The sequence below is a fragment of the Macaca nemestrina genome, chromosome 1, assembly GCF_043159975.1.
Source record: "Macaca nemestrina isolate mMacNem1 chromosome 1, mMacNem.hap1, whole genome shotgun sequence".
Classification (NCBI taxonomy): domain Eukaryota; kingdom Metazoa; phylum Chordata; class Mammalia; order Primates; family Cercopithecidae; genus Macaca; species Macaca nemestrina.
In genome coordinates this window covers 204,818,691-204,834,711 of record NC_092125.1, presented here as the reverse complement: position 1 = coordinate 204,834,711, position 16,021 = coordinate 204,818,691, and the positions used below count along the sequence as shown (strand labels likewise).

The window sequence follows — 16,021 nt, the reverse complement described above, 5'->3', positions numbered from 1 at the left end:
TTTGTACTTTTAGTAGAGATGGGGTTTCACCATGTTGGTCAGGCTGGTCTTGAACTCCTGACCCTGTGATCCATCCGCCTCGGCCCCCTAAAGTGTTGGGATTACAGGCGTGAGCCACTGCCCCTGGCCTACACATGAACTTTTTATGCTAAGAAAAGACATACCAAGATATATCAGAAAGTACAACTTCAATTCAAGCACCATGAAATTTTGTCAAGCAAAAATAGTCTTTATTCAAATTTAATGGAAACAGGGGTCACTATACTTTGCAAGACGGGGAAAAATAAAATTAAAAAAAATTCTTTTCTTTTCTTTTTTAATATAAAACAATATAATCACAATACCAGAATATGGAACTCTACAGTTTATTTCCTATGGGTTACTGCAGGTATCAATTTTCCTCGACTGTGCTATTCACAACTTTGTTAAGTCCAAAAATATGAAACCAAAGTGGTAGGAAACTTAAGACTTAGCACTTTCACTAAATGGCATACATCGAAGGGCATCAATTCAAGAGCAAAAATGGTTGAACTCACCATACCTACCTACGTGGTCATTCCAGCCTTAGAGCCGTCCAGGTTACTGAGCTCCCTGAAGGAAAGGCCAGGCCTGAAAGCCAAGGCGTTTTGGATATTCTACTGTGGGCCATGAGTAAAAGGGGATTTTCAAAGAGAAAATTTTTTTCAGTCGAGCAGGAAGGCCTGGCGCCAGGAGGCTTTACTGAGAGGAAGCACTTAGATTTAACAATTATAGACACACCATTAGGGGAGTTAAAAATGTACAGCAGTGACATGTTCTACTCCAATCACTTGTGCTACGGCTACCAAACATGTACAAAAGACTTCTCGGGTAGTTCCAGCTGTGGCCGTAGCCAGTTAGGACCTTGAGTGGGACCTAGATCTAGATCGGGAGGGTGATCTGGAAGCAGACCTGGATCTAGACTTGGACCGAGATCGGGTTTTTGAAGCTGACTTTGATCTGGAGCGTGATTCTGATGGAAGGTTTGGTTTCGATTTGGAATTGGATCTCGACCTGGACCGGGTCTCCTGATTGGTGCCAGCATTCTCACTCTCCCCTCGACCTTCCCTCTGGCTGGATTCAGACTTGGCATGTTCCCGCTCCTTTGACATGGAGCGGGATGGAGATCTGGACTGGGAGCGGTCAGTGTCTTCCTTCTTCTTCTTCTTGCTGCTGCCGGCCTTGCTGTCTCGCTTGCTGCCTCGCTTTCTGCTCCTCTCACTTTTGCTGCGGCTGCGGCTGCGACTACGGCTTTCCTCCCTGCTTCTCTTCCTGCCCTTCCTCTTGTCCTTGCTCTTGCTGCGGCTCCTGCTCCGGCTCCTGCTGCCCCCTTTGCTCCGGCTCCGGCTCCGACTCTGGCGGAGGCTCTTCTCCTGGCTCCTGCCCCTGCTCACACTCCCTCGCTTCTCCTCCTCCACTCTCCTCTCCTGACTCCTGCTCCGACTTTTGCTCTTACTTTTATGCCGGCTAGGACTCCGGCTCTTGGGTTTCCCGGCATTGTCATTGTTTTGGATCTTCTCTTCAGCTTGGTCTTTGCTCTTGCTGCGGCTCTTGCCAGCGCTACGGCTGCGGCTGCGGCTCTTGTCCTTGCTGGGGCTCCTGCTTTTCTCCTTCTTGCTCCGGCTCCGACTCTGGCTCCGGCTCCGGCTCTTGCTCCGGGAGCGGGAGCCCGACCTGAGGAGACATGGGATATTGTTTGTCACATGTGACTTTATGCTAACCAGGAGATAAAAAGATCAAAGGGCATATATGTGGAGTTACACCCCCGAATATAAGGCATGGCTGGCACTGGCTGAGGATTGCTTTCTGAACCCCCACAATGCCAATCAGAAGCTGGAAAAACTGGCCAGGTGCGGTGGCTTGCACCTGTAATCCCAGCATTTTGGGAGGCCAAGGCAGGCAGATCGCAAGGTCAGAAGTTCAAGACCAGCCTGGCCAACCTGGTCAAACTCTGTCTCTACTAAAAATACCAAAAATTAGCGGGCCGTGGTGGCGCACGCCTGTAATCCGAGCTACTCAGGAGGCTGAGGCAGGAGAATCGCTTGAACCCGGGAGGCAGAGGTTGCAGTGAGCAGAGATCGCGCCACTGCACTCCAGCCTGGGTGACAAAGCAAGACTCTGTCTTGGGGGGTGGGGGGAGTTGGAAAAGCAGAGGTGAAGGAAGACTGGTCACATGACTGAAATCTAAGTGAGGCTGTGCTCATGTCTGTAATCGCAGTAGTCTGGGAGGACTATTTGAGATCATGAGTTTAAGATCAGCCTGGGCAACACAGTGAGACCCTGTCTCTACAAAAAATTAAAAAATTAGCTGAGTGTGGTGGTATGTGCCTGTAGTCCCAACTACTTGGGAGGCTGAGGTGGAAGCGTGCTTGAGCCCAGTGGGGTGAGGTTGCAGTGAGCCATGATTGTACCACTGGACTCCAGCTTGAGTGACAGTGAGACCCTGTCTCTTTGAAAAAAAAAAAAAAAGGAAAAAAGTGAGACAGGGTACAGGCATTACCTGCTGACCACCTCCACTTATACCATGGAAGACATACCTGGACCGGGATCTACTCTTAGAATGACTGCTTTTGCTGCTGCCACTTCGGCTTCTGCTCTTACGGGAATGTCTGCTTCGAGAGCGAGACCTAGGGGGAGAAAATATTTTTTAATACTTGCTGACAAAAGTCTAGCTGATAAGCATCAATCAAGACGTATATATACATATATATATATATATTTTAGATGGAGTTTCATTCCTGTTGCCCAGGCTGGAGTGCAACGGCGTGATCTCATCTCACCACAACCTCCATCTCCCGAGTTTAAGTGATTCTCCTGCCTCAGAAACCCGAGTAGCTGGGATTACATGCGTCTGCCACCATGCCCGGCTAATTTTGTATTTAGTAGAGACGGGGTTTCTCTATGTTGGTCACACTGGTCTCGAACTCCCAACCTCAGGTGATCCACCCGCCTCGGCTTCCCAAAGTGCTGGGATTACAGGCATGAGCCACTGCGCCCGGCCAAGGTATTGTTTTTTTTTTTTGAGACGGAGTCTCACTCTGTCGCCCAGGCTGGAGCGCAGTGGCTGGATCTCAGCTCACTGCAAGCTCCGCATCCCGGGTTTACGCCATTCTCCTGCCTCAGCCTCCTGAGTAGCTGGGACTACAGGCGCCCGCCACCTCGCCCGGCTAGTTTTTTGCATTTTTTAGTAGAGACGGGGTTTCACTGTGTTAGCCAGGATGGTCTCGATCTCCTGACCTCGTGATCCACCCGTCTCGGCCTCCCAAAGTGCTGGGATTACAGGCATGAGCCACCACGCCCAGCCTGATATTTTTTCAATATGTACAGCACTGGCTGTGTCCAGGCACAAACTCTCTCCTGGGTTCTAGGTTCACAGATGAAGTCACCTGCAAACCTTCCATCTGGATGGTTCACCTGAACCTCTTATCAGCTCCTAAAATTCTAACTGCCCCTGATACCTGCTCCTTTTGCTGAGCTCCTTATGTGCACTGATGCCACTGTTATTCATACGGTTCCTCATAACAGAAATCACAGCAATCCTCGGCTCCCCCGTCTTTCCCCTATCCCCTTTACACACCCATGATCATGCCTCCTGATCTTCAGTCTTTCCACCTCTGCTGCTGCCTCCCTGGGCAAGCCACCATCATGTCTCCCCTTGTTCAACAACCAGCCTTTCTGCATGTACTTTTCCCCTTCAGGATCTATTCATCTCACTGTGACGAGAGCTGTTTTAAAGAGACCGACAATCCAAGCTTTACAACATTTTTTAAATGCATCCAGACTGTAGGTTCTTATTTTCTTTTTTTTTTTTTTTTTTTTTTTTGAGACGGAGTCTGGCTCTGTCGCCCGGGCTGGAGTGCAGTGGCCGGATCTCAGCTCACTGCAAGCTCCGCCCCCCGGGTTTATGCCATTCTCCTGCCTCAGCCTCCCGAGTAGCTGGGACTACAGGCGCCCGCCGCCTCGCCCGGCTAGTTTTTTGTATTTTTTAGTAGAGACGGGGTTTCACCGTGTTCGCCAGGATGGTCTCGATCTCCTGACCTCGTGATCCGCCCGTCTCGGCCTCCCAAAGTGCTGGGATTACAGGCTTGAGCCACCGCGCCCGGCCAGGTTCTTATTTTCTAATAACCAGGACTCCTTGGGAAAATGACTGATTCCAGGCATAAAAACAGGAAGACAGGCCTAGACCATCTCATTATGACAGAAAGAGGGAAGCTTTCAAAGTTGCCCAGGCACCATCACCTATGAAGTATTCTTGCTAAAAATGTTTAACCTGCATCTCAATCACACCTCTCCAGACCTAACTTCCAGTATACAGGAAGTTCAGGGGATAAGATACACGTTCAATAATACCAAGAAGAAACAGATAAATACAGAATGTGAGATACTATTAAAAAACTAAGAAAAATAAGCCAGGAGTGGTGGCTCACGCCTGTAATCCTAGCTACTTGGGAGGCTGAGGCAGGAGGATAGCTTAAACCTGGGACGCAGAGGTTGCAATGAGCTGAGATGGCGCCATTGCACTCCAGCCTGGGCGACAGAGCAAGAGTCCTCGTCTCAAACAAACAAACAAACCCAAACCTAAGCAAAATAAATGTAATGAAAGGAATTGCTCCAGACTAAAAGCGTGACTACATGAGGTTTTACTACTAAAAACCCCTTGTACTACATGACTGGATTAGATCCTGGTTAAGAAAAAACCCAACTATAAAGAGATCCATGGAATAACTGAGGAAACATGAATATGGCCTGGAAATTTAGTAATTTGATGGAATTACTATTAATGTTCTTAGGTAAAAAAACAGAATTGTGGTTTTCCTCATTTTTGGAGACACACGCTGAAGGATTTAGGGGCAAAGTATCATAATTTCTACAACTTACTGCAGTTGTAGGTAGAATGATAGGATGTCTAGACTTGCCTTAAAATAATGCAGCAGGAGGGGGTGATGTGAAACAAGACTGGCAAAATAAAAACTACTGAAGCTGGAGGAGTGGGAGATGCCATTCAGAGTTCTCCAATGTGGCCGGGCACGGTGGCTCACGCCTGTAATCCCAGCACTTTGGGAGGCCAAGGTGGGCGGATCACGAGGTCAGGAGATCAAGACCATCCTGGCTAACACGATGAAACCCCGTCTCTACTAAAAACACCAAAAATTAGCTGGGCATAGTGGCGGGCGCCTGTAGTCCCAGCTCCTCAGGAGGCTGAGACAGGAGAATGGCGTGAATCCAGGAGGCGGAGTTTGCAGTGAGCCGAGATCGCGCCACTGCACTCCAGACTGGGTGATAGAGCGAGACTCCGTCTCAAAAAAAAAAAAACAAAAAAACAAAAAAACAAAAAAACAAAAAAACACAGAGTTCTCCAATGCTTCATATATAAATTTCAAATTTTCCATAATAAAAAGTCAAAAGAACTAAACAACAAAACTTGAAAAGTCTCCAATGACTTCCCACTACTCTTCCATTCTTGCTCTGGCCTAATGGTCAGTATATTTGGTCCTTCTCTGCCTTATCTCAAGCCACTCTTCCCATTACCTCTCTATATTAGCTTCTCTACTCTGGAAAACTTTCTCCTGCCCCCAGGCTTTCAGAAACACCCTTTTCTCTGCTAGATAGAAAGGCATTTTCTCGCCGGGCGCAGTGCCTCAAGCCTGTAATTCCAACACTTTGGGAGGCCGAGGTGGGTGGATCACCTGAGGTCAGGATTCGAGACCAGCCTGCCCAACATGGTGAAACCCTGTCTCTACTAAAATTACAAAAATTAGTCAGGCCTGGTGGCGTGCACCTGTGATCCCAGCTACTCAGGAGGCTGACGCAGGAGAATCGCTTGAATCTGGGAGGTGGAAGTTGCAGTGAGCCAAGATTGTACCACTGTACTCCAGCCTGGGAGACAGAGTAAAAGAAACTCTGTCTCCAAAAAAAAAAAAAAAAAAAAAAAAAAAAAAAAAAAAAAAAAAAAAGGCATTTTCTTCTGCTCACCATCTCTGTCTTATCCATCAGGGCTCCATGTCCTTAGGGAAGCTGTTGCCAGCTCTTCAGACTAGTTGTGCTGTGTGCATTTCCTTGTCACAATGGCATGGTTTATTCAATACTCATCTTCTACACTAGACTGAGTTTCAGGGGAGCAAGGACCATATTTGTCTTTTTTTTTTTTTTTTTTTTTTTTGAGACGGAGTCTCTCTCTGTCGCCCAGGCTGGAGTGCAGTGGCATGATCTCTGTTCACTGCAACCCTTGCCTCCCGGATTCGGGTTTGAGCGATTCTCCTGCCTCAGCCTCCCTAGTAGCTGGGACCACAGGTGTGTGCCACCACCCTGCCTAATTATTTTTTTACTTTTGTATTTTTAGTAGAGATGGGGTTTCACCACGTTGGCCAGACTGGTCTTGAACTCCTGACCTCAGGTGATCCACTTGCCTCGGCCTCCCAAAGTGCTGGGATTACAGGCGTGAGCCACTGCGTCTGGCCATTTGTCTTCTTTATAATGCCTTTCCAATGCTTAGCCCAGTGCCTGGCCTGTTCAGGTGCTAAATAAGACAGTTTCCATGTGTGCCCTCAACCAAGGTAGTAGGATCTAGGGATCCCAAGAAGAAATGTGAAAGGAGACCTCTGATTTCCCTTTTTTTTTTTTTGAGATGGAGTTTCACTCTTGTTGCCCAGGCTGGAGTGCAATGGCGCGATCTCGGCTCACCGCAACCTCTGCCTCCCAGGTTCAAGCAATTCTGCCTCAGCCTCCCAAGTAGCTGGGAATACAGGCATGCACCACCACGCCTGGCTAATTTTTTTGTATTTTTTAGTAGAGACAGGGTTTCTCCATGTTGAGGCTGGTCTCAAACTCCTGACATCAGGTGATCCACCCACCTTGGCCTCCCAAAGTGCTGGGATTACAGGCGTGAGCCACCACGCCCAGCAAGCCCTCTGATTCTGAGAGAAGGGACTTTACTTCTATTTGTACTCATGACCTAAGAGTTCAAGAGTTTTACAAATAAATGTTCAGTTCAAAATTCTAAGTTATTGAACCAGATGGAATCATGTTATTAAGAACTCAACAGGAAAATGTAAATAAATTATGTATGTGCTCAGTAATGAATTTATGGTGAGCTCCAATACACAAAAGACATCAACAGTACCTTGAATGACTCCGGCTTCTGGAGTAGGACCGGCGTCGTCTGGAACCTGGCTTGTCTTCAACTAATCTGATTTTTCTGCCATTGACTTCAGTTCCATCCAACTTCTCCAAAGCTCTTTTCATATCAGAATAAGATACAAATTCAATCACCCCTTCATTTTTGCGTCCCTTGTGAGCATCTGCATAAGTCACTTCTCCTGCCTGACGCATATAATCCTGAAGAAAAAAAAGCGTGACTATATTATGTTTTGCTAAAATATCGAATGCAATGATCTGAATGAACTTTTCTTAAGAAATGCCAGTGTTCCGCAGAATAAAGTTTATTCTTAAATATATTCATCTACCCACCAATCATGTACTGAGGTTCTTTAAAGCACCAGCCATATTAGGTGGGTGGGAGAGACAATAAATACACATTAAATTGTTCCTTTAAATAAAGTTTTGGGGCTAAGTGTCGTGGCTCATGCCTGTAATCCCAGCACTTTGCCAGGCTGAGGCAGGAGGATTGCTTGATTCCAGGAATTTGAGACCAGCCTTGGCAACACGGAAGACCCTATCTCTATAAAAATTTAAAAAATTAGTCAGGTGGGGTGGCACACGCCTGTAGTCCCAGCTACCCAGTAGGCTGAGGTGGAAGGATCATCTGAACCCAGGCAGGTTGAGGCTGCAGTGAGCCGTGATCGTGACACTGCACTACAGCCTGGGGTAAAGAGCAAGACACTGCCTCAAAACAAAAAAATAAGGACAGGCACAGTGGCTCACACCTGTAATCCCAGCACTTTGGGAGGCCAAGGTGGGCAGATCCCTGAGGTCAGGAGTTCAAGACCAGCCTGACAACTTGGTGAAACCCTGTCTCTACTAAAAATACAAAAATGAACCAGGCGTGGTGGCAGGCGCTTGTAATCCCAGCTACTTGGGAGGCTGAGGCAGGAGAATCGCTTGAACCCAGGAGGTGAAAGTTGCAGTGAGCGAGATCACGCCACTGCACTCTAGCCCAGGTGACAGAGCAAGACTTCATCTCAAAAAAAAAAAATAAATAAAAAATAAAATTTATTTTTTAAACTACTAATACCCCCTAATTTGTTTTCTTTTTGTATTTCCTTGATAAATAGCTAACATACATTGTGCCAGAAACTATTCTAGGCTTTTTATATATACAATTCACTAAATTATCTCAATAACCTTGAGTAGAAATTAATATTAACTCCATTTTATAGTTGAGGAATATGAGGCATAAGACGTAAGTAACTTGCTAAGGGTCAAGTGGCAGAGCCAGGATTCTATCTAGGCTGGCCAGCTTGAGAGCTAGGAAATCTGCTCAATTATCTGTTACTCTCGTTTCCTGAGAATGGAACTCCCTGAAGGTACAGACGTGTAGAGCCAACCAAGGGTGGTAACTGTGGGGGACCAGCCTCAATACCACTCATAGGACATCCAAAGTCTGGTGGTGATGAAGGAATGAGAAGAGAGAGGTTAAGACTGCATAAAGAGTGGGGGCCAGGTGGTTAACTGCAAAATGAAGGCTGCAAAAGGCTCAGAGTTCTGGTCTCCACACTATTGAGTATAATCATTTAGATCTAAGAAGCCGACGTTTAGGGCAAAATGGTGAAAAGGGAGGCAGTGTGTCATATGCGTAATCTATAGCAGTGGTGGTTTAAATGAATCTCCTTTGTGCTGAAACAGCATATCTTTAACTTATCAGAGTAGCTGGTGGGAGCGGGCTTAACTAGGAGGCTGCATGTCTGGCCACATTCCAATGCTTCGAAGGAGTGTCTTTCTCCTTGAACACAGTGTTTATGGATAAGAGAGCAAGTCTTGCTCAGAGCACGGGAACATAATGGCGATAAGGCTTTCCTCCTCCCACAAGAGGCCTCTTGTGGCTGTGCACAACTTATTGTCCCATATTTTTATGGCCAGTTTATACAGGCACCCCATAAGCCTTTCCCCCAACAGTAACTAGGCTCTGTTTTAACAAAAAAATTAAGAGGTTTTCTACGAACTTAATTTAATACTACATTTAGTGACACCACATGACGAGTTAGCATTCTACTGATGAAGACAGTAGCTTTCCAGTTTCTATCCATGATGTTCAATCCTTAACTCTCAGAATACTGGAGTCATTCCTTCAGCAAGCAGAATCGTGCTGGCAGACATTCAGTAAAGGTCTACTACGGTGCTGACAATAAGCACGATGCACCTGAAAAAACTGGGAGTTAAGAGTCCTGGTCCCAGCTCTTCTGCATCTGTTACTTGAAGGTTGCTGGGATTAAATTTTAAAAAGGGGGGGAAAAATAGAAGTGCTTTAAATTAAAACTGTACAAATGCAAAGGATTCCTAACTATTCTTTCCTGAACCTAAATACACTCACTCATTTTGCTAGAGATGACATGTTTAAATATGGCCAAAAAAAGCAAGAAGGGAGACAAAACAACACCCATTTCATGCATCCTCCTAAGACCATTCAGATTATAATACTGCTCAGTAAGTTTTTCTTCCCTATTGAGATTAAAAACACTGTTGTCAATAAATGGGACTGGGTGTGGTAGCTCACGCCTGTAATCCCAGCACTTTGGGAGGCCAAGGCAGGTGGATCACTTGTGGTCAGGAGCTCAAGACCAGCCTGGCCAACAGGGCGAAACCTGGTCTCTACTAAAATACAAAAATTAGCTGGGCATGGTGGCATGTGCCTGTAATCCCAGTTACTCTGGAGGCTGAGGTAGGAGAACTACCTGAACCCCAGGCGGAGGTTGCAGTGAGCTGAGATGGCGCCACTGCACTTCAGCCTAGGTGAAAGGGTGAGACTCTGTCTAAAAAATAATAAAAAGCTGGAATGACTACACTGGATGGCCAACATTAGCAATGAATCTTAATTTTTGACACCAAAACTCTTTCAGGACAAATATTCCATCAAAAACCTTATGAAAGGGCCGGGCGCGGTGGCTCACGCCTGTAATCCCAGCACTTTGGGAGGCCGAGGCGGGCGGATCACAAGGTCAGGAGATCGAGACCACGGTGAAACCCCGTCCCTACTAAAAAAAAAAAAAAATACAAAAAATTAGCCGGGCGCGGTGGCGGGCGCCTGTAGTCCCAGCTACTCAGGAGGCTGAGGCAGGAGAATGGCATGAACCCGGGAGGCGGAGCTTGCAGTGAGCCGAGATCGCGCCACTGCACTCCAGCCTGGGCGACACAGCGAGACTCCGTCTCAAAAAAAAAAAAAAAAAAAAACAAAAAAAACCCCAAAAAACCTTATGAAAGAACATGGGTCAGACTGTCAATTTCACCAGTAAGGATACACATTGAAGCTGATGTGAATTTGCGTGTTACAGCAAATGCTGCAGGAAACACTGGTGGTTTCAACCATTTTACTGACTGGTGAGTAGCTATACTGGCATCTTCCTGTAACTTTTTTTTTTTTTTTTTTTTGAGACAGAGTCCTGCTCTATTGCCCAGGCTGCAGTGCAGTGGCACGATCTTGGCTCACTACAACCTCTACCTCCCAGGTTCAAGCAATTCTCCTGCCTCAGCCTCCCATGTAGCTGGGACTACAGGTGCCCAGCCCACCACCACGCCTGGCTAATTTTTGTATCTTTTTAAGTAGAGACGGGGTTTCAAACATTCTTTACAGAGGGAAATTTCATATAACACATTTGGGCCAAGTTTCTGTCATGTCAGCGGTTGCAGAGGCTGAGGCTGGAGGATTACTTGAGGTCAGGAGTTGGAGACCAGTCTAGGTAACACAGTGACAACCAATCTCTGAGCCATGATCGTGCCTCTGCACTCCAGCCTGGGCAAGAGAGTGAGACTCTGTCTCACAACAAAATCAGGCCGGGCGCGGTGGCTCACATCTGTAATCCCAGCACTTTGGCGGCCTGAGGCGGGTGGATCACAACAAGGCCAGGAGTTCAAGACCAGCCTGGCCAAGATGGTGAAACCTCGTCTCTACTAAAAATACAAAAAAATCAGCCGGACGTGGTGGCGGGTGCCAGTAATCCCAGCTACTCAGGAAGCTGAGATGGAGAACTGCTTGAACCCGGGAGACGGAGGTTGCAGTGAGCCAAGAAGGCGCCACTGCACTCTAGCCTGGGCAACACAGTGAGACTCCGTCTCGAACAAAACAAACAAAAAACAAAACAAAACCAAACAAACTCACAGATGTCTCCTTAGAATGATGGTCCCACAATGTTCAGTAGAAGTATAATTCTGATATATTTTGTACTCATATGGAATCTTTAATTACTTCCAGCTCTGTGCAGGCTTTCACACATGTAACATGATATTTTGGGTATGCCTAGGCCTGCACAAATTTACCTGTTTCCCAACTTTAACTCCTGCCCAACCTTACCCCAAAAGGTTAATGGGGCCCAAACCTTTAGGTCTTGCCAGCTGCACCGACTTGACAAATTCTCCACAATAAGTCTGTACTCTGTGCGAGTAGGAGGGCCATATTTATCTCGGCCACTTCTTCTATAACCATATCCACCTTTGGAAGGTTCAAATAAATAAGATTATTTCAGTGGAGGAAAAGGAAAAAAAATGACACAGCACACACCCCCACTTAAATATATTATTTACCCCCACCCCAAACAATAGCACGTTTTAACTCTATTCCCATCCTTAATTCTAAAATAGATTTTTAAAGAAGCAATCAGCTAAATATAAACATTTAATTTAATTAAAAAAGTTGTAAGTATACATATTCATTAATATTTATATTTAAGATTAACATGCATAAATTAAAAACGATTAACAATTTAACAATTTAGAAATAAGTAACCAAATTACTAATCAGTTACTGGTGTTACTCACAGTGATTAAAAATTTTGTGAATATTTTATATGAAAAAAAAAAAAAAGATTTTCAGGCACCTATTTCAGTTTAATCTCATCTGTGTCTAACCCTTGGGATCCTCACCACCCAGGTCTAATGGGGAAAGGTTGCGGTCGTCACATGGCTTCCTGTTTTTGGTCAGCCAAGGGCCACAATGGTTCAAAGAGCCACGCATGGAAAGGTAACCCAAGGTCAGCAAATGGAACAGGCAGTCATCTTAGCCTCAAAGGATTCTTTTAATTAAAACATTGAGGTCTTTGTTAAATCTATGTTAAACAATTGCATTACAGAGAAAAAAAAAACAACACAAACACACATCATTAAACATATTTATAAAGTATTACAAACAAGAAATTATCATTAATTTAATTAAAATTAAACATTATCAAAGGCTTATTTGTAATTCTACATTTTTTTACAAAGACACATAATTTATAAAATAGCTTAAACATCAATACATTTAAATGCAATATCAATTAATTACTTTAAATAATTAGCATATGATAATAAAAGCACGTTACTGATACAAGTATGCCCTTTGAATGCTTACTGCGTCCAGAACCGTAACTGCCATCTCGCCGTGGGCCGCGGGCATGCTCAACAATTACTCGCTCACCACAAAGGTCTTTGCCATTCAGTTCATAAACAGCATCATCTGCATCACGCAGATCATCAAACTCCACAAAACCGTATCTAGAAGAGAGCAAAGAAAATACTGGTTGGTACCATTTTGACATCCAGCTTCACTAACATTAAAGAGAAAGCAATGAGGGTCATGCTTAGCAAAGGTTAGGTGGATTTTGCAAACTAAGGATCAGCTTTGTCTTCTCTTTAGGTGAAATCACTTTGCTTTGTGCCAACAGGCACTGCAAAAGGTAGGGAGACTTCTCAAAGTAGACTCCTATCTTTCTAGGAGGAGGCTGGCTACATACGCAGGACACTTCTTATGTTTCCCAAGTAGTTGGTGGCAACTGCAAAGACAGGGATGCTTGGTATAAGAATCCAAAATATATAATGCTACAAGATATATAATGCTCTTTCAAACACCACATACAACTCATCTTTTTTAGCTTTAAAAGTGGTATCTTAGAGAACAATTAGATCTACATTCAGGCACTGTGTAATAACTGTTAAATCATGTGAAAGAAAAAAACTTTTTTTTAAGGTTCCTGTTACTCTACGTAAAACACATCTGTCACATGTGATTATCAGTGGAAAAAAAGACTGGAGCTATTTACTTCCCTGTGAGATTCCAAATTCATTTCCATGAAGTTTTAGAATAGGCTGGAATTCTATGAAATCTGTATACACCTCATGCAAACGTCTTTAAATGGTATTGCTGTATCTTTTCCAGCCAAGAGGTTTGGTGGCTTAACATATATCCAAAAGAATGCCCCATCCTATTAATGCCTATTAAAGAGTACAATTTATATAACTAAAGTGCAAAATTTGTAAGATACTTATAAGCAAGATTATACAAATGCCCTGTAAATTATGTTTTCAAGAAATACTTAGTTTGGTCTGACACAGCTGTGAAAAGTCCAGCTTTGTGACCACTGCCTATATTTAAAAACCAAAACCATCTTATTGATCATAACTAATCAGAAAGGAAAGTTACAAGCAATTTATTTAAACTCTAATAAGGCTGTATGTACCCGGGCACACACTGACTAATGTTCCTCTGCATTTAAACACACTGACACTACAAACAAGTTATAGGACTTGTCAGAGGATCACCCAGCCTGCTAACAAAAAATGATTCCACTTTACTTATTTATTTATTTAATTTTTTGACACGGAGTCTCACTGTTGCCCAGGCTGGAGCGCAGTGGCGCGATCTCGGCTCACTGCAACCTCCACTTCCTGGGTACAAGCGATTCTCCTGCCTCAGCCTCCCACTAGCTGGGATTACAGGCGCACGCCACCACGCCTGGCTAATTTTTGTATTTCTAGTAGAGACAGGGTTTTGTCATGTTGGCCAAGCTGGTCTCGAAACCTCAGGTGATTCGCCCACCTGGGCCTCCCAAAGTGCTAGGATTACAGGCGTGAGCCACTGCGCCCAGCCTCCAGTTTCTTTAGAATGTAATGCTGTACTCGGTAACATGTTAAATAAGTGAGAACTCAGAATTGCGAAATTTTTCCTTTACTATAGAGTTTCTTTCGTACAAGTCTCTCCAGGTGACAATGTGCTAGGTTACAATGTGTAGGTAACAACGTTGGAGGGTTCTTTATGTTGAAATGTCTGCCTGGCACTGAATGTCAACTCCATTAAAAAAATATAATAAGGCCAGGCGCGGTGGCTCAAGCCTGTAATCCCAGCACTTTGGGAGGCCGAGACGGGCGGATCACAAGGTCAGGAGATCGAGACCATCCTGGCTAACATGGTGAAACCCCGTCTCTACTAAAAATACAAAAAAACTAGCCGGGCGAGGTGGCGGGCGCCTGTAGTCCCAGCTACTCGGGAGGCTGAGGCAGGAGAATGGCGTAAACCCGGGAGGCGGAGCTTGCAGTGAGCTGAGATGCGGCCACTGCACTCCAGCCTGGGCAACAGAGCGAGACTCCGTCTCAAAAAAAAAAAAAAAAAAAAAATAGCGACACACCCAGTTATTTAACAGGAAGTGTCTTGCAGTAACACAATTCAGAAGCCACCTGGCTCAATTTATGGGCTGTGAAGTCTTTAAAATATAGTTTCACGCTTCCATAGGCTAGAATTGCTGAGCAGCTTAATAAGAAGGATTCTGAATATGCTGTTATCTTAGACAAGGCAAGTAAAGCCTCTCCAAATCACTGACTTACTATGTCCAAAAGTGCTTTAACGGTGACTAAAAATCTGTAATAGATAATATAATGTAGCTGCTTTTTCCTTTCTTAGATAGAATGGATCATTAGGAAAACTATATTATTTTCAGACAAAATTTTTCTTTTAAGGCAAATAAAAAAAACAACTCAACTAATCTAGATGGATTCAAAACAGTAACAATAACAAAAGTGCCCTCCTGAATTTAATTGTCAAGAGTGCTCTGTCCCAAGTCTGCTCTGTCCACAGCATCACTGCTTTTGGCAGCATGTGAGAGCCTGACGCCATGCAGAGAGAGGAGGGACGTTCGGCCTGGGCATGAAGGAATGGCCTCCACTCCCTTCGAGTCACACTCTGGCTCGGCACTGTTCAATGACCAGGACTGATGCAATGTGATCTTAGGACACCACAGAATCCTGAGGATTAAACAAACCACAGGAAAATCACCAACTGTTTTCCTCAAAATAGTTAAGGGTTACAACTACTGGGCAGAGCGGGCGGTCACAGAATGCAACATCCTTAAGCTCTGCAGGTCAACTGAAACAGAAAGCACAGTGGCCACTGATGGCAAGTGATGCTTCTGTCAGACCTGTGTGGTCATACATTCTCCCAGACTCAAAGATCACCCTGTTCCAAGGCTCATATGCAGAACTTATCCTGACCTTTCAGAGAAAGCAGTGACAATCTGCTCAGTGGAGGCAGGATAATTTAAAAATAAAAATTAATGTTAAGACAGATGAATCTTTCTTTGCAAGCTGATAATGAAGCAAGGCATATCTTGCCAATACAACTTCCTCGAATTACAGGGACAATTGGTAATGTTACAGAAAAATTCCTACAAGCCTTCCCCAGTATTTACTTCTAAAAAGTTCCAACAAGTGGGTCACTTGGTAAGCCTGTTTTGGGGGTATCCAAAACATTTATTAAATTAGCTGACTTGAGATTAAATTTATTTTACAGAAAAATTTTGGCTACTATTCTGTGAAAAAAATCTATTTGAAACATATCAAAGTTTAGTTCAAGGATCAAATCAGGCACTTGACTGTCACTTCTCTCTGCTGAGTGGGTTTGGAAGATTAAAACAAACATCTTTCCATACAACAAACCATACCTAATAGGGACTCTTGTTCTGAGAATAAAGCAAAGAGCAGATTTCTACTAAATCTGCTTTACTTGAAGAATGACTTAATTTCATTCAATAAATAGAGTGAATAAGATAGAAATAAATTAAGACAGGAAGACTAGATAATAAAATGTTAC

At 44.4% G+C, this 16,021-nt stretch overlaps 1 protein-coding gene across 1 annotated transcript in view; it reads right to left on the bottom strand.

Moving 5' to 3' along the window:
- Positions 1 to 206: 206 nt before the first annotated feature.
- LOC105494579 (serine and arginine rich splicing factor 4) overlaps positions 207 to 16,021 on the bottom strand; it is a 33,457-nt gene continuing 17,642 nt past the window's right edge. Inside the window, exons 2-6 of the mRNA XM_071097294.1 lie at positions 12,515 to 12,657; positions 11,505 to 11,617; positions 7,139 to 7,353; positions 2,556 to 2,645; positions 207 to 1,692 (exon numbers count right to left, since the gene is read on the bottom strand). Coding sequence (XP_070953395.1) covers positions 876 to 1,692; positions 2,556 to 2,645; positions 7,139 to 7,353; positions 11,505 to 11,617; positions 12,515 to 12,657 — 1,378 coding nt within the window. The 3' untranslated portion in view covers positions 207 to 875. The remainder of the gene's footprint in view (positions 1,693 to 2,555; positions 2,646 to 7,138; positions 7,354 to 11,504; positions 11,618 to 12,514; positions 12,658 to 16,021) is intronic.